The 26,639-nt window shown below is 41.4% G+C and overlaps 1 protein-coding gene across 1 annotated transcript; it reads right to left on the bottom strand.

Annotated features, from left to right (window-relative positions):
- Window positions 1-5,306: 5,306 nt before the first annotated feature.
- On the bottom strand, window positions 5,307-24,980 carry LOC113015966 (uncharacterized). Its single transcript, XM_026158365.1, has 8 exons — window positions 24,785-24,980; window positions 21,850-22,188; window positions 21,578-21,676; window positions 15,894-16,220; window positions 9,973-10,299; window positions 6,457-6,777; window positions 5,848-6,171; window positions 5,307-5,771 (listed from the first exon to the last, which is right to left on the bottom strand). The coding sequence occupies exons 1-8, from the start codon at window positions 24,819-24,821 to the stop codon at window positions 5,680-5,682; spliced, it is 1,866 nt and encodes a 621-aa protein (XP_026014150.1). The 5' UTR covers window positions 24,822-24,980; the 3' UTR covers window positions 5,307-5,679.
- Window positions 24,981-26,639: the final 1,659 nt, after the last annotated feature.

Genomic DNA, 26,639 nt, shown 5'->3' with positions numbered 1-26,639 from the left:
TAGAGTAATGAAGCAATGCCTCTGCAGATGCAGTACACATCAAGACGTGAGACTTATGAAGAGGTGAGATGCAATTACTGATTTTCATGTTAAAACAAAAAAAAAAATATGGTATAACACCTGCTGTTTTCTAAATCTGCAGGAATCCAAGTTATCCATTGTGAATAGAAAATGCAAGGTAAACCTAGAAATTAACTAAAAGAGATTACCTAAAAGGTAAACGTAGCACATTACTAGAATCCAAAGTAACTACAAGTAATTTTGGATCAGTAACGACCTGTCTTGCTTAACATGCAACCGTCTCTCACATTTTAGCTAATTCATCCAATTACCTGAAATTAAGGACTTCACAGTAATAAGGAGGACACCACAGTCCATGCTAGTTTGTTTGTGGATATATAATCTCTTTTCAGATGTTTCTGAAAAACTGTGTTTCAGTTACAGTCCACGTAAACATAATTAGTTTCTTTTTTTTTTTAAGTTTATTTCATCAACAGTTTCAAATGCATGGTGCCTGCTGCAAATGATAAAACTCCACACAGCGCAGCTCAGTATGCACACAGACATACTTTATTCTGTGTTATATACTTCATATACACACTATTATGCAGGACCATTTGTTAAAATTATGTGTAACATAATTTTAACAATAACTGTAACTGTAAAACATTTTGTGACCACACTACTTTCAATTATTTTTAACCCTTTAAGACCTACCATAGAACCAAGTCCGCCAGAGCTTATATTATATTTTTACCTGCTGTGGTGCCATTTTTAGGAGCGTTTCAAGTTGCTATACATCAATACAACCATTATAGCCCAGATTTTAATAATATGTCTGCATTAAGTGCATAGTAATTACATAAATTGGAAAAAAGTGCAATAAACTACAAAAAAATTTAAAATCGTTTTTGTTTTTTTAACATATATTTCTAGTTAGAGAAATTTAAGAGGCTTATCCCTCAAAACTGTAAATACAAAAAAGTTGCACAAAATAGTTTCCTACCACAGGAAATTTATTTTGAGTGTCTTCATAGTTTTATTTTTGAAATACACCAATTTTTATATACTGCAGGAAAAACGAAAATAAATATTATACTGCAAATTTGCAAAAAAAAAAAAAATGCATCAAAATAAAATATTTCCAGCAGTGCAATATGAGTACTAATGTCATGGTCTGCGGTGGGTGGCTGGAATTTCCATAAGGCTCCTGAACAGACCTGGGATCCGCCCCTGGGCAGGGCCAGCTCCTGCACACTGGAGCCTATTGCAGGCAATCAAGCCTGAGGGATTTAAACCACACGTTGATGTTCATTCACTGCCAGTTCGTCATCAACACATGTTGGTAACAGGCCTTATGCTTCAAGTTCTTGCTGTGATCGATCTTGTTAACACGACTCTCTTGTGCTGCAGTTGCTGTATTCACCTTGGCTCACGCTCCACCTCCGGACTCAGGATACCAAGCAATCATTCTGAAAATCTCTCTGTGCCTCACCGGTAGTGATGGGCAGATGAAGCTTCATGAAGCACTGAAGCTTTTCATCCAATTGGTTCACTCCAGTGCAAAGCTTCTTGAAGCTTCATTTGCTCTAGTAGGACACCTACTGGACGTAAAAATAGTAGTTGGCATGAATTTGAAGAGTGTGGCCTTTTGCACACAGCCTGTAAATGTCAACAACAAAAGGAGTGTGTAAAACATGTATATTGTAGTGATGCAGTATACTGTGTATATTTATACTGGCAGTATGGAAAATGATCATTTGGAAATGCTTGAAATGGAAATGATCATTTACTGTGAGGTGAGGTGTGGTTGGGGTGTGGACAGTGGTTGTGCTTTTGTAACGTTGAGGTATGGACAGCTACACACTGAGGCTTTGAGCCTCAGTCCTGCCTGTTCACATTTTATTCTGTAAAAACTAAATTTTCACTGCTTTTATGACCTTTTAGTGGGGAGAACATAGCTAGGATTTAATGATTTAACAAATCTTTTGAATCCTTTGTCCTCCACAATGCTAAATGGCTGGGAGTCCTCAATCACCATGCTAACCAGGTCTTCATCTATTTGAGATTGTTCTCCTGAGGAAAGACAATAAAGACAAAGCACAAATATAAATATCACATACGTAACTTATAACAGTTGTATAATATTGTTATATCATTTAGTAACATTACTGCATCCTATATTATCATTGCATTTGATGGCTCACCTGGTCTTGCTCCACAATCGGTGTTCCCCTTATTCTCATGCAAAGCTCTGTAGTGACTAAGCATGGATGAGGTGTTGTTGTTATATCCCAGCTCCCTGGCACATAGCAAACACTTCACCTTGTACAAAAGTACAGACAGCTTAACATAGGTTTTATTGCACCATCAGTATTATGAAAATACATCTTCTGTGGAACTTTACATACCTTGTTGGGAGGAATAAGATCAAAATGTTCCCACACAGGGGAGGACATCCTTCTCTTCGTAGCTGGCTCCATTCTCTCCTGACTTTCTCTCCTCACTCTCCTAAACCTCCAACCTCTCTCCAAACTGTCTCTAACTCTCTCCAAACTGTCTGTAACTCTCACTAACCGCAACTCTCCATCAAACACCCGCATTTTGAATGAAGTCTGGGGGGTTTATATCGCTGTCATATCTCGCAGCAAAGTTCGAACCGCTTCCTGAACCAGTCACGTGGTACAGCCGGGCAGCGAGGCTTCGGACGTCATCATTTTCAGCTCCTCCCATAAATGAAGCAAGCCTCGATACGCGCTTCGCGGAAACGCCCCCTCCATTACTCGACACAGGCTTTGAAGCCTCGATACAGAACGTCACATCACTACTCACCTGCCTGCCCTTCTCCATCTGAAGCCCCGGATCTCAGGCCAGCCTTTCCACGCCACTCAGCCTCCCCTGGATTCTCATCACCCCCCTCTCAACACTCCATGTCCCCTACTGCAAGTAAGAATTGCTACTCTTACAACTGGCCACTTCAGAGCTGCCTCCACTACCTCCCTAACTCCTCTATCTTCTCTCTTCAGTGTGACTGTTCCCTGCTCAGCTCCACCCCGGATCTCAGGCCTCATTCCCTCGCCCTAGCCACGTTCCCCAGGCCACGCCTCGTCAAACTCCACGTCTTATTGGGGGTTTTTTTGTCTTTGCTACGTTTTCTTTTTTGCACTTAAACCTAATAAATTGTTACATCATCTGCTGTCTCTGCTTTGGGTTTCTGCACCTGAGTCCTGTTCAGTACAGGCCACTCGGCCCCGTGACACCTAAGCATCCCAGAAAAGACACAGAAAGTCATAAAGTCAAACATAACTTTTAAAATCACCAGTATAGGCTCATGAGGCCCTGATGGTAAAAAAAAACTACATTTCCGCAAAATGACGTCACTTCTGGTTTCGTGCAGGTCATGGCGGACATGAGATAGTTCGTGCTGATGGACGTAGGAAGTGTTACAAACAGCTGATCGGATCGGCAAAGCGTGTTTCTGGAATATTATGTTTTTGTTGCTGCAAGTGCTTTTTATGCAGTTTTGCAAAGCTTTATGTGGAAGGAAACCGTGACCTAGGACAAGCTGATGGCATAAGATGTAAGTACAACTCCTCTGGTTTTAAAAGCAGTTACGCAAAACGGAGCGTGCCCGCTCCGACCAGCTTTAAAGGGTTAATGGTTGTTGCACAGAACATGCTGCAGTAATTTATAAGCACATTTAATTTGGGAGCCTCTTTTAATCTGAACATGATTGTTTCAGATTTGATAATCTGAAATAATCATGTTTATGATGTTTTCTACCTTTGTTTTTCTTTTTTTAACATGGAAGATGTAAGAGTTTCCTTAAACAAAAGTTGATGCCACAACAGAATTCAAGTTGTGTCTGGACAGAGAAGATCTTCCAGACAGAGGCCTTCTCCAGTAGCAGAGAAAATAAAACCTGCATCTGATACCAGTGTTTGTTTGTTTTTTGTTTTCCTTTATATGATTTGGTGTGTCAAGATGGCTTGCTGTCAGCTGTTACCTGTTTTGTTTGTGGTAGCTTTGTTTACATGTAATTTCTTCAAAAATGTCTCTACTCTTCTGGTGTATGACTTCCATTGTTCCTCTGCTGTGATCCACCTTTCTCCAGGAGGAAATGCCACAGAAGGCAAGGGAAACAGGGCGGCGTGTTGGTAAAATTCAAAAATTGCATGACCGCCCGGGCTCTTTGGGGCTCCAATGAGCTGTCGCATTTTCTTAATTAAGTCTTCACAAAAGGTTAAGAAAATTAACAGCTACCCACCATCATAAATCAAGGGTAAACCTGATTCCTAAACCTAAGAAATGTCAAAGATGACTACTAAAGATGACTAAAGATGTTTGCTCTTATTTTAGCCCATGGAATAAAGATGGTTACTAGTTCTAGATATTTTGGATTATCCAGAACTAATAAATAGGGGTGAGTTTTTGAAAAATGAATTTTCAGGTGGTTCGGTGGTTAGCACTGTTGCCTCACACACTCACAGCAAGAATGTCCTGATTTCCTCCGTCAGGGTCTTTCTGTGTGGAGTTGGGGTCTCTACAGGTACTTCAGCTTCCTCCCAACAGTTGAAAGACATTCAGTTAGTGGGACTAGGTAATTGGAAACTCTGGTGTGAATGGTTGTCTATGTGTTAGCTCTGCGACAGACTGGAACTGTACAGGGTGTACTCTGCCTCTTCCCCTAAGACAGCTGGGATAGGCTCCAGCCCCCCTGTCACCCTGAAGAGGATGGACGGAAATCGATTTTAGCTTGAAAACGAAATTTTTGCCAGAAACTTGAGAATCTCACCTTAAAGCTCACAAAATTATTTCCACACCACCACCACCACAAACAGCAAATGAAAGGAGGTAACTGGATTCTGCACACATGTAAACATAAAGTGCGTATTGGTCACCTAACCTAACGCCATGGACACGCCGTCGGGGCTGAAAGCCGACATCTCACAGATTCTGATGCTGCAGGTTTTGTAACTCTTTGACCAAAATTTACTGAACCAGCAGCAAAAGAAGATGAAAACTCCACTTCACATTTGATTAACATCAGCATTAATTTGCTCTATTTGCTTACTTATTGCCGCTCAGTTAAAAGTCTGAAATTCAAACAAATGTCAAATGTCTCATTTTTCCACCAAATCATTACATGGAAGTTTTTTAACACTGGAAGAAAAAGTGAAGGAAGTCAGTTTTTAAAGTTTCATGTCACTTGCTCACCATATCTCCTCTTATCACCACTCATTAGAAACATTTATTTATTTGAAGATGCAGTTAGCTGCTGACACGCTGATGATGCTCAGTAAATCTGATCTTTGTATCTTTTTTTTTTTTCGGGATTTATTTGACAGGGACAGTGTTCATGTTCATGGACATCAGGATAAAAACAGAAGATGGAAACCTGCCAGATTTGAGCTAAACTGCTCATTTCCATTACCACAGAGGATCCACCTGTGCTTCCTCTCCTCGCTCCTCCACCTGTTACAGAGAGGGAACGTCCTCCATGATGGAGGAGCTGCTGAAAAGTTCTGAGAGTTTCCTCCAGAGTGAGACCTCTGTCACAGTTCAGAGGATCTACGGCAGCAGAGACCTTCATGGACACTAAAAGTCTCAAACACACAACAACAACATCACACTGACTCCACTCTGACATCACTGATCAATAATCAAAGAACACACAGATCAAACTGATTGATCAGCCATCAGAGGAGTCGGATCAATGGAGCTGCTTCTGTTCCTGATGTCCCCTGTTTGATCCTGGACCTGAACTCTCCCTGCAGAGGAGACACAACACAGTCAGACAGGGAAATACAGACGTGAACATGAAGAGAGAGAGAGACAGACAGATACCTCTGACTTTCAGCAGCAAAGTTTTCACCCTGATCCAGACGTCCTTGCTGTAGATACCACACTCGTATCTCCCACTGTCCCATTCTGTGGGGTGTTTCAGGGTCAGACTGAGGTCTCCAATTTTCAGCAGGTCTTCATTCATCTTTGTTCGGTCTCTGTAAAGCCGGTCCTGTCTGTGAGGCTGGTCAGAGCCGTTCTCATACACGTGGACCTTGTTATTGATTTGGTCCTTCCAAACCACCATAGCATCTTCAGGCAGGTTTTGTGTGGTTTTGAAGGGCAGCTGGACAGACTCCGCCCCCTCCTCCACCTCCACCTGACAGACTGAGAGGACAACGAACACAACATGAGCTGTACAAAGTGTGATTGTGATTCGTTACTGGTCAATATTAGAGCTACTACCTTCTTGTATGGAGGCCATTTTGGGCCTCACGTAACATCTGTTTTTAGTCTTGAATGTAGTTGAAACTTTTGTAATTTCCATTGTGATAAATAACAGTTAGAGAGTCATGCATTAAATGGAGCATCAAAGTAAATTTTTTTTGCATTGATGTCAGGGCAGTCTGTTCTTAGTGGCATACAAGGAAAAAAGTAAACAATGGTTCAAACCTTTGGGTTTAAGCAGCAATGGTTTTGCTCTGAAAATGTCTCCATTCCTCCAAACTTCACAGATGAAAGCTCCACCGTCACAGTCTGTGGGATGTTTCAGGGTCAGACTGAGGTCTCCAGTTTTCAGCAGGTCTTCATTCATCTTTGTTCGGTCTCTGTAAACCTGGTGCTGCTCTTTAAGCTGGTCAGAGCCATTCTGATACATGTGGACCATTCTGGATTTCCCATCCTTCCAGACCACTATAGCGTCTTCAAGCAGACCTGTGGTATTGAAGGGCAGCTGGAGAGAGTCCACCCCATCCTCCACCTCCACTTGGGGGACTGAGAGGACATCAAACACAAAATTAAAAGTGATAACCAGATGAGCTTTTCACTGTTATCCACTTTCTTGAATACAAATGTGGAATAAACTGCTGAACCACTCCAAAACATTCATTTAGAAACAAAGAGAGAAGACGTCACACATACAAGGATAATTTGGATTCTTTGGACAATCTTTGGACTCAGGCGCAGACTGAGAAAGCACGGTTCAAACATTTCTTTATTAATCACACTGTTGGTGTGCCTGTGGGATCACCAGGTACTTGTAGCTGTCCTCTATGTCTACGCTGTTGCCTTCACCCTGGGTCTATACACCTGAATCAAAGGATTAGTTCATTACCAGGCCTCTGGCGAACTGCAAGACATGTTGAGGAGGTAATTTAGCCATTTGAATCAGCTGTGTTGGATCATGGACACATCTAAAAACTGCAGGACACCGGCCCTCGAGGCCTGAAGTTGACGACCCCTGCTCTCAAGGGAGGCTGGTTGTTCGGCTTAACCACGTGACTTCTGAGTTGGAGAAGGAAGTCCCGATTTGGCGTCCGCAATACCGTCACAGACCTGAGGCAGAGGAGGGTATGGCGGAGACCATAGAGGGCTTATTGAAGGTAAGGGTGTTAGCACCCTCAACCCTAAGCCTGGTTCTGCCAGAGGTTTCTTCTTGTTAAAAGGGAGTTTTTCCTTCCCACTGTCGCCAAAGTGCTTGCTCGTAGAGGGTCATATGATTGTTGGGTTTTTCTTTGTATCTGTAATTGGTAATAGTGATTAATCAGGCTGTGGGAGGTTCTGATGCCGAGGCAGACCACATGATGCCACTTTTGAGAACCAGGAAGGGTCAATCCACTGATATTATGTTTGATGACTTGCAGTAGTGTTGGTCTACCATGGGGGGAGACCAAAAGAGGGGATGTTGGAATGATCTTACCTGAAGTGCTTTATTACTGTGCCTTTTATTAATCTCATATTATTCCAAACTTCCATATGATCATATAGAAGTAGTGTTGAGTGGACACAACCCTGAATAATAAAGGCATTAGAATACGTGTCCTTCAGTCGTAGAGTCTCACACATATTTGCCTGTAGAGCAGTAGATAAGAGGGAACCATCTAGTAGTCAAAAGTTACTGAAATGCTGTTGTTTAGACTAGAATGGGGTGGCCGGGAATAAAACTGTCAGGTGCGCGTCACCATTTTGAGATCTGCTGCAACGTGTCATGTAGGACGCATCTCCCTTCTAGAAGTAATGTTAAAAAAAAAAAAAGTGTTAAATGGTCTACTGAGCAGTGTTTTGTGTTCCATCGGATGCCTCTGAGGAATCAAAAGAACTCGGTGAAGTGTTGATATTTGGAGTGCTCAGAGTAGAGACGCTACTCCTCCACATCGAAAGGAGGAAATCACAAAAAAGTTGGTCGTGTTCATCTGGACATAGGGTTTTCAGTGGGAGAAATGTTTTGTCAGTCATCCAAGTGTCTTCTCAGCTGACTGCGAATGAACAATAGGCTGGGGGGGCGGTGTCAGTTTTTGACCATTAACTCATTCACTGCCAGCCATTTTCATGGCAGTCAACGTAAGTTTTTCAATTGACGTCTATAGACGTCAATGGCAGTGAATGAGTTAATATGCAAGTTGTCATGACCACTGATCTACGACCATTGATCAATGACTACTCATCATCCATCCATTCGCTTCCACTTATCCTTTTTCAGGGTCGCGGGGGGCGCTGGAGCCTATCCCAGCTGTCATAGGGCGAGAGGCGGGGTACACCCTGGACAGGTCGCCAGTCTGTTGCAGGGCCAACACACAGGGACAGACAACCATTCGCACATTCACACCTAATGACAATTTGGATTATCCAATTAACCTATCCCCACAAACTGCATGTCTTTGGACAGTGGGAGGAAGCCGAAGTACCCGTAGGGAACCCACGCAAACACAGGGAGAACATGCAAACTCCACACAGAAAGACCCCGGCCTGATGTTGGAATTCAACTCAGGACCTCCTGGCTGTGCGGCAACAGTGCTAACCACCATGCCACCGTGCTGCCAATAGGCTGGGGGGGGGGGTGTCAGTTTTTGACCATTAATATGCAAATTGTCATGACCACTGATCTACGACCATTGATCAATGACTACTCATCAATGACCATGAATACTATTCACAGAGATTTGAGGATTGGCTGCAATCACAGCATTGAAAGATGTACCATTGGGATGTTACATCTCTCTCCACTTGTGTTCCAATTACTGAAGCGTTGGAGGTAGTTCATAAAAGATTACAGGATGACCCCAATACCATCAACAGAATCACTCTCATTACTGACCAAGTGTGTTTGCTCTTGGAACTGTCTTAATTCCACCTATTTCACATACAAGGGTCAGTACTACTGGCAGAAACATGGGTATACCATGGGTTCTTCATTTTCATCCATTGTGTCCAACTTGTACATGGAAGAAGTGGAAAAGGGGGGTTTATTATACTGCCCTGGAACAACACCAAGTGATTAGTTGAGGTACGTGAATAACATCTAGGTAAAATCTAAACCTGAGGATGTACCACAATTCACTGATTATATTAACCTGGTGGACCTACACAAATTCACCAGGGAGGATATGAAAAGTAGCAGGTTAGCCTTCTTAGACTGTGAGATGTCCATCAGTAATGGGGGACATTTAAAAGTTGATATGTACCATAAACCACCACATATGGTTCATTGTATAAGGTTTGACTCTCATCACCCAGTGGAGCACAAACTGGATGTCATCAGGATGGCGCCCACACAAACACAAAGCAGGAGATGAAGCATCGCTGAATATGTTTCCAAACCAACTTCCTTCCAACCCGAAGACAGAAAAATATGGTGAAGCATGTGATGAATAGCATGCTGACTCAATCATTTCTGCATGTTTCCTCATGTTACAGAGGAGGAGAAGATCCAAAGAGGAGGCAGGGGGAGAGGCTCAGGAACAGTTAGGATCAGAGACTTTGAGCCATCATGGACTCCCACTGTGGGGACTCTTAGTCTTGGTCTGTTCAATTAAATGTACAGTTGCTCCCCCTAAAAGTTTTGGCTTTTAGACAACGGCATCAAAGAATTTATATTATTTGAATGAACTGAAAAAAGATTCAAACTTAAAATGTTTAGAGAATAAACTCTTGCATGACCTCTGACCTTTGACCTGTATCTACAGCACTGACCTCTGACTTTCAGCTCCACTTGTTTCTTCAGCAGGATATTTCCCTCCCTGCTGTAGACGGTGCAGGTGTAGCTGTCTGTATTCCAGCCTGTGGGATATTTCAGGGTCAGACTGAGGTCTCCAGTTTTCAGCAGGTCTTCATTCATCTTCGTTTGGTCTCTATAAACCTGGTGCTGTTCTTCAGGCTGGTCAGAGCCGTTATGATAAACATAGACCATCCTGCTGCCTCTGTCCATCCACTCCACTTTAGCATCGTCAGGCAGGTGAAGTGTGGTATTGAAGGGCAGCTGGACAGATTCCACCCCTGAATCCACCACTACCCGGGTGACTGAGAGGACAATAAAGCACAACATGAGCTTGGATGGAGACATTTGTGTTGACTCTAACAGGCTGAATGCTGCTGCTTCACTGGGAGCTCACTGTTAGATAGAAAGTGGTCAGTGTGAAGAGGAGACGCAGCAGAAAGATGAAGACTGACAGGAAGAAAGCAGTGAACAGTAGGGATGGGTATCGTTTAGGTTTTATCCGATACCGGTGCCAAACCGGTACTTTTGAAATGGTGCTGGTGCTTAAACGGTGCTCAAACTGGTGCTTAAAGAATGGTGAACACAAAATTGGTCCAAAAACCTCTCATGTTCAGCTGTTTTTTTGTAAAAAGATAACAATGTTAGCCTTTTCTGCAGCTATGGGGCATATATGGCATCACTCTTGGCTGGAAGCAGTGCTTAAACAATGCAAAAAACACAAACTTTGTCCAAAAACCTCTCATGTTTAGCTGTTTCCCTCTTTTTCTTTGATCATTTTAGCCTTTTTGGCCAGGGTGAAGGGAGTATCTGCCATCAAACAAGAAGACAGCCGCATGTAACTACGACGGTGTTTGCTAGTTCACCTTACTGCATTAATGTAATAACGTGGTTAGCCTACTCAACGTAAATTACACACGAACAACATTAAGCTAATCACGCAGAGAAGAACAGCTGCTGCTGCCGTCATCATCCTCATCATTTCTGCTACACTGGCAGGGCTAGGGGCCAGGACTCTCCTCTTCGGGTTTTTGGGGGATGTTGCTAACTCCAGGTCCGATAACAGGCACCACACCCCCAGTAGATGTGCACGGTGTGAGGTCTCGCAACAAGCTATCAAATACGGCGCATTTCTCGGCTTTTAAAAAGAACGCTATGCGTCGCCAGGTGTTTCATCGGATTTGAGGTGTTACCTCCTTTGACAGTATCACAGTATCAGCTTAAAGCACTTGTTGCAGGCTGCTGAGTTTGCATATTTTGCTGTGAAGTACAGCCAGACTTTTGACCGCTTTGCCTTGGGCATTTTAATCTGTAGCTCTGCTCTAAAAGAATGTACCTACCTGGGCCCGCCTACTATCCTCGGAAACGTAAAATGATTGGCTAGAATCTAAAGTGTATCACAGCTCAGGAAAAAAAGCACCGAAATGTGCGCTGCTTTTCGGTCTGGTTACTACTGTTTATGTCAGAACCGGTGCCATCATGGCACCGGATACCGGTACCCATCCCTAGACTGTTGGAGCTGCTGTTAGTGGGACAGGACTTTATTCAGTCTCTGAGGGCCAGATTTGACTTAATGAAGCAGAGAAACAAAGTCTGAGTGTTTCTATCACCAGAGATGGGCAGTAACACGTTACTTGTAACTTTACTTTTTGTAACTTTACATTATTTTTTTCCAAGTAATGAGTAAAGTAAGGGATTACAATTGTAAAAAAGTAATTAGATTATACTTACTTTCCCGTAAGAACGCTGCGTTACTGCATTACTAAACTATGATTTTGTTTGTGAGAGTGTCTCCTGACAATGACGCAAGCGGGTGCAACGGCTGTGGTAGCACGTCTGTAAATCAACAATAGAAAACATGGAGCGAGGGATAGAGTTCAATCGTGCAGCATTAGATACTTGGAAATACCGACATTGCTTTCAATTTGACTCTTTAAAGAGCGACAAAAACATAAGCATTCATTGCACACTCTGCATCGGAAGAAAACTTCTTTCTACATCGAAAAATTCCACTTCCAACCTGAGCAAGCACCTAGCACACTGCCACAGGAATGTTACATTAACAAAAAAACCCCAGGATCCCCCCACTGACATGACCGCTGTGGCTACCACATCTACTTCCACTGGGCAAACCTCAGATGAACCCACTCCTACTAAACAGGTTAAACTAGACGTAAGAGCGACAGGACTTAGTGTCACTGAACTGAAGAAGCTCGTCGCTGCCTATATTGTCGAGGACATGTTGCCAATTTCCACTGTAGACTCTGAATCATTCCGATGCATAGTAGAAAAAATACCAACTAAAAGTGATGTCAAGCTGCCCCAGAGAAAGTCATTTGTAAGATACCTTGAGAGAGAATATGACAAAATGAACTCTAACTTGAAGGCTACACTCGAAGAGGTAGAGTTTGTTTCCACCACTGCTGACATCTGGACAGTAAATAATAAACGTTTTATGGGTTCACTGGATTAATTCCACATTACAACACAACAAGGCCGCCCTAGCATACAACAGAATTAGAGGCAGCCATACCTATGATGTGATTGGAACAGAGATTGAAGAAATCCATTCATCATATGGACTACAACGCAACGTTATTGCCACTGTAACGGATAATGCATCCGATTTTGCCAAAGCATTCAGAGTATGTCAGCCCTGTCATTTGGAGTCTGAATCTGAAAATGAAGAAGGTAATGACGAGGAACTGACCTTTACTGATGTCAAGGAAGCTCTTTCAACCCCATGTGGTGATGCACAGTTTGGCCTCCCTCCACACTACAGATGTGCATCGCACACAATTAACTTGATTTTAACAAGCGATGTTGACAAGCATCTAAATTCCTATGGAGACACCAAGGCTGTATATAGGAGTAGCATTGCAAAATGTTCTGCTCTTTGGACTAAAGCAAGTCGATCAACATTAGCCTCTGAACAGGTAGAGGAAGTCAGCCAGAGGAAAATAATGGTACCGACATCCACAAGGTGGAATTCCCTGTATGAGGCCATTTCTAGAATCATCACAATTCCCTTGAATGATTTTAATCCCCTGTGTGTAAAGCTGGGAATCAAGTGACTTAATGAAAGGGAGTACCAGTTCTTGAAAGAGTACTGTACGGTGATGAAGCCCCTGACAGTGGCTCTCGACATCTTACAAGAGGATGAGTGCACCTATGGGGCTTTACTACCAACACTCACAAGCCTGAGGTCAAAGACGCTTGCCCTGACCTCTCTAGAATGACAGCCAACCTTCCAGATGTCATTGTAAAGGTAAGATTATTATTAATTGCTTTGAGTGGTTTTGTTAAATTTGTTATACCATTCAGAGTGGGTGGATGTTATACTTTGTTTTAAGCAGCGTGTAAAATTATTAAAATGATAGAATAAAAGACCAAGTATTTACCCCTTGTTAAATATCATAATAGTCGGCCTCATCACTGATGGGGACGACAAGGAGTAGAGCTGACTGACTCAGGACTTTGTGGACTGGTGCCAGCTGAACTACCTCCAGATCAACGCCAGTAAAACCAAGAAGCTGGTGGTAGACTTCTGCAGGCACAAGCATCCTCCACTGCAACCACTGAACATCCAAGGTATGGACATTGAGGCTGTGGACAGCTACAGGTACCTTGGTGTTCATCTGAACAACAAACTGGACTCATAATTCAGATGCCCTCTACAGGAAAGGGCAGAGCAGGCTGTACTCAGGTCGTTTGGAGTAGAGGGCCCACTCCTTCTATGACTCTGTGGTGGCTTCAGCCATCTTCTATGGTGTGGTCTGCTGGGGCGGCAGCATCTCTGCCGGGGACAGGAAGAGACTGAACAGGCTGATCAGAAGGGCCAGCTCTGTTCTAGGATGCCCTCTGGACCCAGTGGAGGTGGTGAGTGACAGGAGAATGGCGGCTAAGCTGTCATCCCTGTTGGACAACATCTCCCACCCCATGCAGCAGACTGTGACAGCACTGAGCAGCTCATTCAGTGGCTGCAGCACCCACGGTGTGGGACGGAGAGATTTTGCAGGTCTTTCCTCCCCACTGCTGTCAGACTCCACAACAAAGACTTTTGCAGCTGATCAAACCCTCACACGTGCAATAAGACTGCTATATGTGCAATTCTTGTACAATTCTTCTTCTGACGAAGTTGTACTTTTGTATTTTCTTACTCAGTTGTATATAGCATTTGTATTTCTATTTTATTCTATTGTATATATTATTTTATTCTATTCTATTTTATTCTACTGTATATAGTATTTTATTTTATTTTATTGCATTCCAGTGTTTTCTAATTTCTGCTACATAACTTTGCACTTTTGCTGTAACAAAACAAATTTCCCACCTGTGGGACTAATAAAGGTCATCTTATCTTATCTTATCTTATCTTATCTTATCTTATCTTATCTTATATCAGGGATATTGATCATCATTAATCAAGAATATTAATCAAAATATCAACAAAAGCCTCAACCAAAATTAAATCTCATACAGTATTGATAATAGAAACATGTGCTAACACTTTTAGCAGGCTTAGAATCAGAATCAGAATCAGAATCAGAATACTTTATTGATCCCTGGGGGAAATTATTTTTTGTTATTTTTTGTTCTTACATGCTAACCCTACTTTTTAACTCACTGAGACCTATCGAAACACTTCAGATTAATCAAAAACAAGTATTTCCCTCACGGAAGTCTTTAAATGTCCTTTACTTGTCATTAAACTTGCTAACCTTAGTGAACAGAGCATTAGATAGTCTGAAGCTCTGTGCGGTTCGCTCGTGAACTGTACATGCTGCTTTCAAGTGCAGAGCAACAAACTACAGTGGAATCCTGACTTGCGAATACCCCATTTAATGAAAAATTAAACTTACGAAGGCACTTGAATGCAATATCTCTGCCTGCGTTACGGCAAAATGCCGGCGTAACGAAATCCGCTGGCTCTGATTGGCTGAGCCCAGAATGCCCAGAATGCCTTCTGAATCATGTGACAACCCCTTAGCTTTTGTACTTGCGCTTCACTGTTCCACTTGAATGACGTATTGTTGTTGCAGTTAGTAATTAGCCTATAGCCTATAGCCTATTGTTCACTCAAAAGGCGTAATGGGTGCTTCGACTTACAAAAGACCCTCGGGAACGAATTAATTTTGTAAGTCAGGGTTCCACTGTATTTGAACTGATCTAACTTTATTAACACAGACAAAGATTTGTGGATCAGCTGCTGTTTGCTGCTATAGATATAATTCAGCTGATGTGGAGAACTACATGTGACACTGTGATGCAGCCATAAATCTGACTGATTTCTTTCCATTTTCAAAGGTTGATGCATCAGGTAAAGTCCTTAAAAAGCTTAGAAATAAAGAGAAAGGTTGGTTACAGCAAAGAGAGGCACTGGCAGCATTTAAGACACTAAACAAGAGAAACAGATCAGAGAACATCAGACTGAATAAGTGGAATAAAGTGAAACAGAGAACTAACGCTCCCTAAGAATGGAGCTGTCAGAGGAAGAGAGCAGCAAACTGAAAGTCTCTGTTAGCTGCAGAGCTCTGAAACTTCACACAGCTTTGGATGATAACATGGAGAAAGGATGTGGAGATATGACTGATTATAGATGAGGACCAATGAAGGTTTTTACTGAGATTAGCTTAGCCTGTGTTTCAGCCACATGCTAAGCAAACACATGTTCAGAAACTAGAAGATGTTACCTTTCAGATGAAGTCTCACACATGAACTTTGCTCCTACAGTTCATCTGCTGAAGCTTTTACATTTGGGAGGAAATCAAATAAAAACCAAAACAGCCACAAACATCAGACATACTAACACTGAGACATTATTGGATGGAGCCCACTGAGACTGAACCACTATCATGAATCTGACCTCTGACCTTTGGCCTGTATCTACAGCACTGACCTCTGACAGTGAGATTCACTTGTTTCTCCATCAGGATGTTTCCCTCCCTGCTGTAGGCAGTGCAGGTGTAGGTGGAGTTGTCTCCATCTGTGGGGTATTTCAGGGTCAGACTGAGGTCTCCAGGTTCCAGTAAGTTTCTCTTCATCTTTGTTCGGTTCTTGTATTTATCGTCCTGTTCTTCAGGCTGGTCAGAGCCATTCTCATACATGTGGACCTTCCTGTTGTTTGCATCCTTCCACTCCACTTTAGCATCTTTAGGCAGGCAAACTGTGGTTTTGCAGATCAGTTGGACAGACTCCACCTCTGAATTCACCCCCACCTTATAAACTGAGAGGACAACAAAGCACAACATGAGCTGTAGTGAAGTTACTAATGTTCTCCTTATGACCTGTTATAGTGGACTTATTCCTGTGCTTGTCCTGTTAGACCTCAGTGTAGACCACAACATTTTACTGCAAACACTAGAACACACCAGAGTTATTAAAGGGAATTCACTGCAGTGATTTGAATCACATCTGATAGATTCCAGTTTGTTTATGTAAATGAGGAGTTTTCTTTGCACACAAAAATTATTCATACATTTATTTGATTACCATGCATATGCTATGCATTTGATTTTTATTTCTGATATCATTCAAATCAATCAGTTACAGGCATGTCTTAAGAAGATAAAGGCCTGGAGGACATCTAATTTCCTTCTTCCAAATTCTTTACATACTTGACCTTTATGTGAAATTAAACCCTACTGATTTATTTTTCACTAACATGTCCATATTGGTATTTTTGCAAATATCAGTGGCCAATGTGTGATTGCTGATATCTGGCAGAACCACTAACCTGTATTTTTAATGTAAGCGTTTAAACAGTGAAATCCCTGAAATATGGAAATCTGTGTATTTTCCTTTGCTGAATGGATAATTCAGATGTTACCAACTACCAGTGTTGGGCGAGCTACTTTGAATACGTAACTAATTATAGTTACTAGTTACCTCTTCAAAAACAGTAACTGAGTTAGTAACTGAGTTACAATATTCTAAAAGTAATTAATTACTTGAAAAGTAACTATTGTGTTACTTTAAAAAAATGTTTAACCCTCTGGGTCCAGGGTATAATTGGCCATTTTTGACTACTTTTGATGTGACCTCTTCATTTCACCCTTAAAAACTATTTACTTTGCCTTGTTTGGTATCATCCTTTTCAACACAACCTCACATGCCTGAATTTACAGTCAGGTTTTCATTTAGATATACTGTATTAACACAGTTGATCTAAAATAAAAAAAAAAATTAAAATCAGAGTAGAAAAAGTTATATTTTTTACTGTAACAACCACAAACATGTTTAATGAATCCTATTTCATAACTTTAAATGCAAATATAAATTGTCAGTTTTAAAATCATATGTACAAATTTTGCAAACAACAGTTATTTGCAGCCATTAACCTTTTACCCCTTTTTTAAATAACCATTTCAAACTATTTACAGAACAATCAGCTGTTCTGCATTCAATAAGATGCCACAAATTATCTGTGCCACTCCAAAAAATAATAATTTCTGTCCACTATAAAGGAGAACATCACAGCCTGATACCTGTTGACATGGTGCATTTTCCTCCCCCTATATTGTTTAACACGAATCTGGTTTCACGTGGCCTATCTACGGTGGCCCCTAGAGACAACTCATGTACAAACTCTAAAACACTTGCAAACTCCAAAACACTTGCAAACTCCAAAACACAACGGAAGTGCTCCCGGACGCTAGGGGCAGTGTTGAGCTCGATTTACAAAATAAACGGCAAGTTTGTCTGTATGGGACGGTCTAGTCTCTGTCGAGCTTCCCAGGTTGCCTAGCAACCATGATACTAACCGCTGGAAACGTGTCATACAACTTGGTTTGACAGAAATGAAGGAGAACATATTTTGTTCATTTGTTTGTTTCTACAAGAGCTTTGTGTGATTTGATAAGTATCTGAGGCTGAGACCACAGGACAGCAAAACATGATTTTTGGGCTTGATTTCTGTGCTGAACAGTCATTTTAAGATTAGCTAGTAAATAAGAATTAGCTGATGTTGTTCATGAGACTAAAGTCATATCACTTTGGTAATGTAAATATAATATGGCCAATATTATAGTTATTATATTAATCATTATTAGCTATTACAGCAGTGAACATGAACTCTGTGTCAAATACTGAGCCCAGTACAGATTCAAGTTGCAGTTATTTATATGTCTTATCACCTTAAATCTTCACTCAAAGACAAGTATCTTTGACAGTGCATATATAGGTGTATCATATATAAGAGACAAATGTTGTTCCTTCAGTATGTTGCCATTACTAAATTTGGCTCATTGCTTACATATATTTATAAAAAGCAAATGTACAAGCTGTGATAACTGTGTCTGATAGAATGAAGAGTAGACTGATATATGAAATATTCCTTTATTGGGTGAGAAAATCAGACCATGTCATAACTGCTTTAAGTCATACAGAATAGATATCAGAGTCTTAAACAGGCTGACTTCTGCTAAATGGGTCAAACTGGGCAGAAAGTATGCAAACACATAACATCCTTATAGAATATGATGTAACACTATAGATCAACTTACCTCAGAATATATAAAGCATATAAACAATTACAGCAATATGATGCAACACACACAGCAGTGCTACTGATCCAAAATCCTCAAAGCTTCATAGAACTGAAACAAACATTTATTTTTAGCTCCATTCTGCTGCTGATACAGACTTTAGGTTTCTGAACATTACACTTGTTGCTGCCTTTCATAGTGTGTAACTTGAAGGCCCTGAGTACTTTCTCCCACACTGAAAACACTGGGATGATCACATTATTTGAACATTACCTAATAAGACTGATTCAGGACAGACAATTAGTTATGTTAAACTTTCCTAGCAGTCCTTCACAAACAGGGAACAGTCTGTCTATTCTCTCCATCTGTCAGCTGCTGCTGGCTCTTCCTCCTCCTCTTCCTCACACACTGCTGAGTTTGTCCTGGTGGATCATCAGGGCTGCAAAGCCTCATAGATGATATGCAGCAGTGGGTCCCTCAGTCTGTCCTCACTCTGGACACTTGCAGTCGTCACACATGGAAATCAAATGTGTGATAAGCTGCAGGATTCAAACACAAGTGTAACTTATAAACACATGTTCATACTTTTATTCCACAATCAGAAAGAAACAGAGAGAGAGTGCAGGACAGACAGACAGGTGACAGTCTCAGGTGTACACACTGCTACAAACAGGAGGATTTAGTGTTTGTGTTATTACGAGTGCTAAACAAGAAGAGTTCCAGATGGTGCAGTGGACACATGTGTGACTGCTGTGATTAAAGCATCTTTCTTTCAGCTTAACGAGTGAACCGTCAGCTCGTTCAAACACACGTTAAAGTCCGTTTGGCTCGACACCACCGAACAGAGGCAGCAATATAACATAGCTAACATTAACAGTGCAGTGAATCCTGCTGGTGCCGTGATATTCAGGACTGCAAACCGAGCAGCATCACTGACTTTCAGCTTGTTGTGTTTGTGGATATATGACTGACTTTAATTATCCATAAAATCATCAGATTCTCTGTAAGATTAAGGTCGACTATCGAACGGCGTATAAAGGCTTTAAAACAAAGTAAACGCTGAAAGTTCAAACATCGCTAATGTCACATAACTTTGCCGGCATGTGGCCAACAGTAATGTTTTAATGTTTCTCATTATTAAACATTTGCACATAAATAAGTGACATAACATTCAGTACTTACTTTTGAAAGTTTACTCTTTGGCTGCTCCGCTTCCACTTCTTTGAAGTGTCTCCCAGTCCCAGTGCACTTGTTAGCATGTTTTGGTTCATGCAACTGGTCCGTCCGCTTATTGTCTCCCCAGAAACATTTCCGTTGTGTTGTGTGTGCTTTTGCAGCGTTTTTCTTTTTGCAGCGTTTTTCTTTTTGCAGCATTTTTCTTTTTGCAGCGTTTTTCTTTTTTGCAGCGTTTTTCTTTTTGCAGCATTTTTCTTTTTGCAGCGTTTTTCTTTTCGCAGCATTTTTCTTTTTGCAGCATTTTTCTTTTTGCAGCATTTTTCTTTTTGCAGGTGTTTTTCTTTTTGCAGCGTTTTTCTTTTTGCAGCGTTTTTCTTTTCGCAGCGTTTTTCTTTTCGCAGCATTTTTCTTTTTGCAGCGTTTTTCTTTTTGCAGCGTTTTTCTTTTTGCAGCATTTTTCTTTTTGCAGCGTTTTTCTTTTTGCAGCGTTTTTCTTTTTGCAGCATTTTTCTTTTTGCAGCATTTTTCTTTTTGCAGCGTTTTTCTTTTTGCAGCGTTTTTCTTTTTGCAGCGTTTTTCTTTTTGCAGCATTTTTCTTTTTGCAGGTGTTTTTCTTTTTGCAGCGTTTTTCTTTTTGCAGCATTTTTCTTTTTGCGGCATTTTTCTTTTTGCAGCGTTTTTCTTTTCGCAGCATTTTTCTTTTTGCAGCATTTTTTCTTTTTGCAGCGTTTTTCTTTTTGCAGGTGTTTTTCTTTTTGCAGCTGTTTTTCTTTTTGCAGGTGTTTTTCTTTTCGCAGCATTTTTCTTTTTGCAGCGTTTTTCTTTTTGCAGCGTTTTTCTTTTTGCAGCATTTTTTCTTTTTGCAGCATTTTTCTTTTCGCAGCGTTTTTCTTTTTGCAGCGTTTTTCTTTTTGCAGGTGTTTTTCTTTTTGCAGCGTTTTTCTTTTTGCAGCATTTTTCTTTTTGCAGCATTTTTCTTTTTGCAGCGTTTTTCTTTTCGCAGCATTTTTCTTTTTGCAGCATTTTTTCTTTTTGCAGCATTTTTCTTTTCGCAGCGTTTTTCTTTTTGCAGCGTTTTTCTTTTTGCAGCGTTTTTCTTTTTGCAGCATTTTTCTTTTTGCAGGTGTTTTTCTTTTTGCAGCGTTTTTCTTTTTGCAGCATTTTTCTTTTTGCAGCATTTTTCTTTTTGCAGCGTTTTTCTTTTCGCAGCATTTTTCTTTTTGCAGCATTTTTTCTTTTTGCAGCGTTTTTCTTTTTGCATTTTCTTTTTGCAGGTGTTTTTCTTTTTGCAGCGTTTTTTGCAGCATTTTTCTTTTTGCAAGTGTTTTCTGAAGTTGCAGTCCGTTTGGCCTCTCAGGGCCACCGTAAAAAAAAAAAGGCTTTAGGATATAAGGTTTCCTGGAATAATCTACAAATTGAGCTAAAATTGTCAGAAACGAGAGAACAGCTCTTTTGGTCAGTGTTCTTGTTTTGGTCATTTATTGCACACAACTCATACATTTGTGTTCACTGGTCTGTACAGAATATAGTATTTAAACATTCTGAATGAATATTGGTTCTTTACTTGTTATATTATTAGTGGTATTTGTTGTAACATCTTCTGCCCCCTGCTGGTCTCTCTTGGAAATATGAGAAACGAGTCTTTTGTCTGGATTAACTGCAAATAATGAAAGAACAGCTTGTCCACATGCAGCCTCTGTGTCAGATCAATGCAGTGAAGCACACACACTGTTTAGTAAAGTCATGTTGTGGAGCTGTTTCACTGATCAGTGACTGAGTCTGAAGAAGGTTTTCTGACTTCTGGAACAAACCTGGAAGTTTCTCTTCAGCTCTCTGTATCAGCTGTGTGTAACTCTCAACTCTTTCAGCTTCTGGAGCAAGTTTGTGTGAGCTCTACTTGTGTATAGTACGGGACACTCACCTGATTTATAATATTGACGGAAATAACATATGAGACTTCCAGAAACCAAAAGAAAAATCAGCAGAATCAGGAGAGCTTTGGCCCAGGATGGAAACCGTTCTGTGAAGTTCAGAAAAACATGACCTTTGACCTCTGACTGAATGTGGTGATATATTTTATTGAACATACCTCAAGCTAATATTTTTTGAGTGAACATATTTATGCAGCAATAAAATAGTAAAGTTTTATCTGAGTGATGTCAGATTTGTCTACAGCAGGTGTTTGTTGTTGACCTTTGACCTGCAGCTGTACATCACTCCGACTCAGCTCATCTCCAAAGTCTCTGACGGAGCAGGTGTAGGTGGCGCTGTCAGACAGTTGGAGGTTGGTTAGGTTCAGGCTGAGGTCTCCAGTTTCCAGAGCGTCAGCCTTCATGGATGTTCGGCCGCTGTAACGCTGGTTTTGATCTTTCAGTTCGTCTCCTTGAAGCTGACGCTGGTGGACGGTTGGAGGACTGAGGTCGGAGCGACTCCACACCACTGTGGATTTAGTCAGATTAAAAGTGTCGACGTGACAGGGCAGGATGAACGTGTCCCCCTCATGCAGCTCCACAGCTGAGGCATGCTGGGAAACTGGGGACACACAGAAAGAGACTCCATGAGTCACTTTAAGGTGAAGATCAAGTTTAGACACATTTACAGAAACCAGGAGACAGAACGACAGAAACATTCAACATTTTAACAACTCATTAAAAAGAACACAGCGCAGATCAGAGGCAGGAAGTCCATCACATAAAAATGTCAAACTAAGTCCAAAGTCTGAAACAGTGAGAAGTTCTAACAACAACCCAACAAAGAACATTACCTCCTACGTTCTGTTCCTAACTACTGTGTACACCATGTGATAGTTGCTTGTTGTAGTTCTTATGTATTTGGTGACTTATTTGGAAAGACAGGGCGAGATGTTCTCAGCATTTGTTGGTAACTGGTGGGTCAAACCCGCAAACAAAAACTTTGTCTCTATCCTGTAACTGTTCGTCTCCAAAAGCTCAGGATTACAACCATAAATAACAAAAACCATGACAGTGTGTCAGGCACGGATCAAGGTTTGTTTAAAGAAAATATCTTTCTGACACATGCACAACTGAAACCAGCTAACAGTATTCAGGCTCCGCCCACAGCACCACAATAGTCTCTACACAATGATTTCTATTACAGCCCAGGAACCTAATCTTCCCATTTATGACTCAGTTACAGATCTGACAGGTGTTTGGTGGTCCAGATGTCAAAGCACACCTAACATCTGGACCATGTATTATAGATCTGTGGCTGAACAGTGGAGACAGACATTAAAGTGGAAAATAACTCTTGTCTTGTTACGTCTAATTTCTCCCACTTGTGTTTTCCTCCTGTCTCAAATTCCCTGATTACTCCACTGTGTATTTAATCCCCATGTTTTCCTTTCCCTGGATCGTGTCATGTTGTCGCTATGCTGTATGTTTGTTTCGTGCTCCTGTTAGTTGGCTAATGTTTAATTTCTAGTTTCAAGTGTGAGGTTTTGGTTGGTTTTAGTAAGTCTTTATTTTCATGAAGAGTTTTTCCCACAATACAAGCTACATTATGGGTTTAAGTCACATTTTTGAGATCCTGCATTTGGGTCTAATCCTCCCTGCCGCACAGCACGTCATGACAGAACGACCAAACCAAACAAGCGACCCAGCAGCACTCTTGCCGTCTGAGGAGCTCCAGGAGGATATTATTTACTCTGTGAATAAGTTATCTGACCTGTGGCTGGATCATTCTGAAAAGGAGTTTTAGTGAGCTGTAGATAAATGGCTACAATGCCTGGATTCTGGTCTCTCCTGGTTACCGAGTGTGCTTCACCAACTTTTGCAGCACTTTTTGCTACACTCACCAGGGCCCAACTGGTCCGTCCAACGATCTTCTGTCTCCACTGGAGGTCCCAAGGGGTTGCTTCAGCCACCTGTCTCCTTTGGAGGCTCTGAGCCTGTCCAGCCATCAGCGCCGCCATCAGCGCCACCACTTCCACTACCTGCAGCAGCCATGTCCCCGGCCTTTCAGCTGCCCGAGGCTGCTCCACCTTCGTCTGGTCCTGCCTTGCCTGGTCCACCACCGTCTTTTCCTGCCTCGTCTGGTCCCGCGGCTCTCACACCGCCGTCTCGTCCAAATCTAACACGGCCTGCTTGCCCACGTCCACATCCAGCATGGCCTGCTCGTCCAAACACGGCACACCATCGCCGGCCACTTTTCCAGCCATTAGCTAAGGATCTTTGCCGTCATGGATGGCCTTCTCACCTATGTGGCCAGTGCCACTTGACCTGCGGTGGGGCTCCTGATCTGCTCTGTCATTGCCACTGACTTGCCACCCCGGGTCGGTCTTCTGCTTTGGTTCTGCTCCCAGGATTTTCAGTTTCTTGTGTTTTGTATTATTTTACATGATTTATGTTCAGTTTTTCTAGTTGTGCTGTTCGGATTATCTTTATTCAATGTTTCAGCTTAATTCTGATTATCAGTAGTAACTTAGTTCTTAGGTTTTGTTCTTTTAGTATTTAGCATTTAGTATTTATTTATTTATTGTCATTGTCAAGAACAATGAAATTGCGTTTGGGGCTTCCATACAACCCAAAAAAAAAGAAGAAAATAATAAATACCCCTTAAAACCCAAGTGTACATATTTAACCCAGTGTGACTCCAATGCAATAAGACAATCCTTAGCAATAATGTTCGTAGAAATTCAGACAAAGACCTGAGAAACATGACAAAATACAACAATGCAACCCATTCAATATTATTGTACTGTGAGATATGATATCAGATATGATAGTTATCTATTTAAGAAAGAGGGGGGGGGCAGGAGGGGGAAGAGAATAAAGATATGATGCACCAATGCAGACCAGTTCATTGCTATTAAGAAGTTGGATATGGTTATTGTCCGTGAGAGGGGGGCAGAGAGTTCAGGAGCCTCACAGCCTGTGGATACAGGCTGTTGGCCAGTCTGGATGTTAGTAGATCATCTCTGTTGTATTGAAGTAACCCCAGACTGTGTGAAATAATACACAGTACCACCAAAAGTGCCCTTGTGTTTACTGTAGGTTTAGTTCAGTGTCGTGTGTTTCCTGTTTTACATTGCCATGCACTTCAACACATTAAAGAGAGAGAGATGAAAGAAAAGCTGATGATGAGAGCAAAGAGAGGAAGGTGTACTTACCGTGCAGGAGGATCACAAACACCACAAACATCTTCATGTTCCTGTCAAACTCAGAGACTCTTTAAAAGCCCTTCAGGACATCAGCTCACAGCAGCTTCACTTTCCTCTGCTGATCATCTACTGACACTCTCACACTGCTTCACTGTCACAGCTCAGAGTTCAGCTTCACACTTTGTTAAAGCACATCTGTGGAATGAAGTCCAGCCGGCCACAGATCACTTCCTTTCTTCTAGTTTCACGCCCGAGCGCTGCGGTTGGAGGCGGCTGCTGCGGCCTCACCCTGACACGCACAAAGCTCCGCCTCCAGTCCTGACGCTGAAACATCCACTGTAGCTACAATGATGCAGATGTGACCCTCAGCAGCTGGATTTCCTCTCCATAGATGTGTTTCCATGCAGATCATGGACATAAAGCAGCTCCAGGATGAAGAGTGTGAAAGAACTTCTTCCACTACAGTATTCATTACAGCACTGTGGCACTCCACAAACCCTCACACTGTCTCAATCCCTGTTTCCAGTTTGACTGAGAGAAGGCCTGAAGCTCAGCCAATCACAGGACAGGAAGTGATCAGCTGACACAGTGATTTGAAGGTTGAGCTGTCAGGGTGAGGCTGCTTCGTGCAGGTGTGAAACTATGAGGAAAACTGACAAAGCGAAGAGTCTCAAAACTACACAAACACAGGTGTGTATCAGGTGACTCATGAGTGTATTTAATGTTCTATCAGTGAGTGAAAAGAACATGAAAGAGGACAGGAGTGGAAGAAGAGAGCTTAAATTTAAATGGAAGGATGCTTATTTAAAGCTTACATCTAAGTCCTCATGTTCTCTAATCAAATATTGGATCTGTACATGTGACATCATGTTTTTCCACATTGTGAAACCTGCTGCTAACTGGGTTATTTAAAGACTACATGTAAAATCCTCTGCAGGCTAGGGCAGGATAAACAGGTTAGTTTACTCGTGTTTACTGTGATGTAAATCCATCACAGGATTTAGAGTAAAAACAGTGTGTGACTAGTGCAGAGTGGCTATGAATTAATGGTCACAGTTAGCTTACATCAAATGTAGCAGAGATTGATATGAACGTTAGCTGATGATGATTCCCTGACTGAATTCGCCCTTCATAGCAACTTTATACCATCTAGAAAACAGACAGCATAAACGGTGTGCAGCCAGTAAACAGACAGAACAACTCATGAACTCTAAGAAAATCTACTGAAGCTCTCAATAGAAATTATTGTGAGGTTAAATTCTTTTCCACTGAGACATTACAGCTAATTTTAGGTTCCCCCACCTGTTGATTCCACATTACCTGACGGCACACATTTATTGTTTAGAGGCAAAGTCACCCTCTACAATGTAGGAAATAGAGATGTTTTTTTTTAAATTTATTTATTTTTTTTTGTTTTATTTTCCTTACTTTTCCTGCTCATGCTCATACTTAACTGATTCAAGCTTAACTGATTGGTTACAATTCAATTTTAGACTGAAATAAATCTTTGTATTTCCATCTACTTGTCTTATCATTATGTTAATAAAGCACAAGGTTCGGTTAGCTTTGCACAAATGTCCTCCAAAGAGCTACTTTTACTTTCTTTCTTTGAGTATTTCAGAGCCTCTACTTTTTTACTTTTACTCGAGTAAAGAAGTTGAATCAGTACTTCAACTTTTACTGGAGTATTTTTAACACTAGTATCTGTACTTCTAAAGTAAAGACATACGTTTATTATACTAATTAGTATTAGTCACAAGGAATAACCCCAATGAAAACATATTTATTTTAGTTTTTCCTTTTAAAAAAGCCACGCCCACCACACATCTACTTAACCTGTTCATCTGGCTCACCTGGCTGCAGA

This window comes from Astatotilapia calliptera, chromosome 3 (genome assembly GCF_900246225.1).
Source record: "Astatotilapia calliptera chromosome 3, fAstCal1.2, whole genome shotgun sequence".
Lineage (NCBI taxonomy): Eukaryota > Metazoa > Chordata > Actinopteri > Cichliformes > Cichlidae > Astatotilapia > Astatotilapia calliptera.
This window is presented reverse-complemented; position numbering and strand designations above follow the sequence as displayed.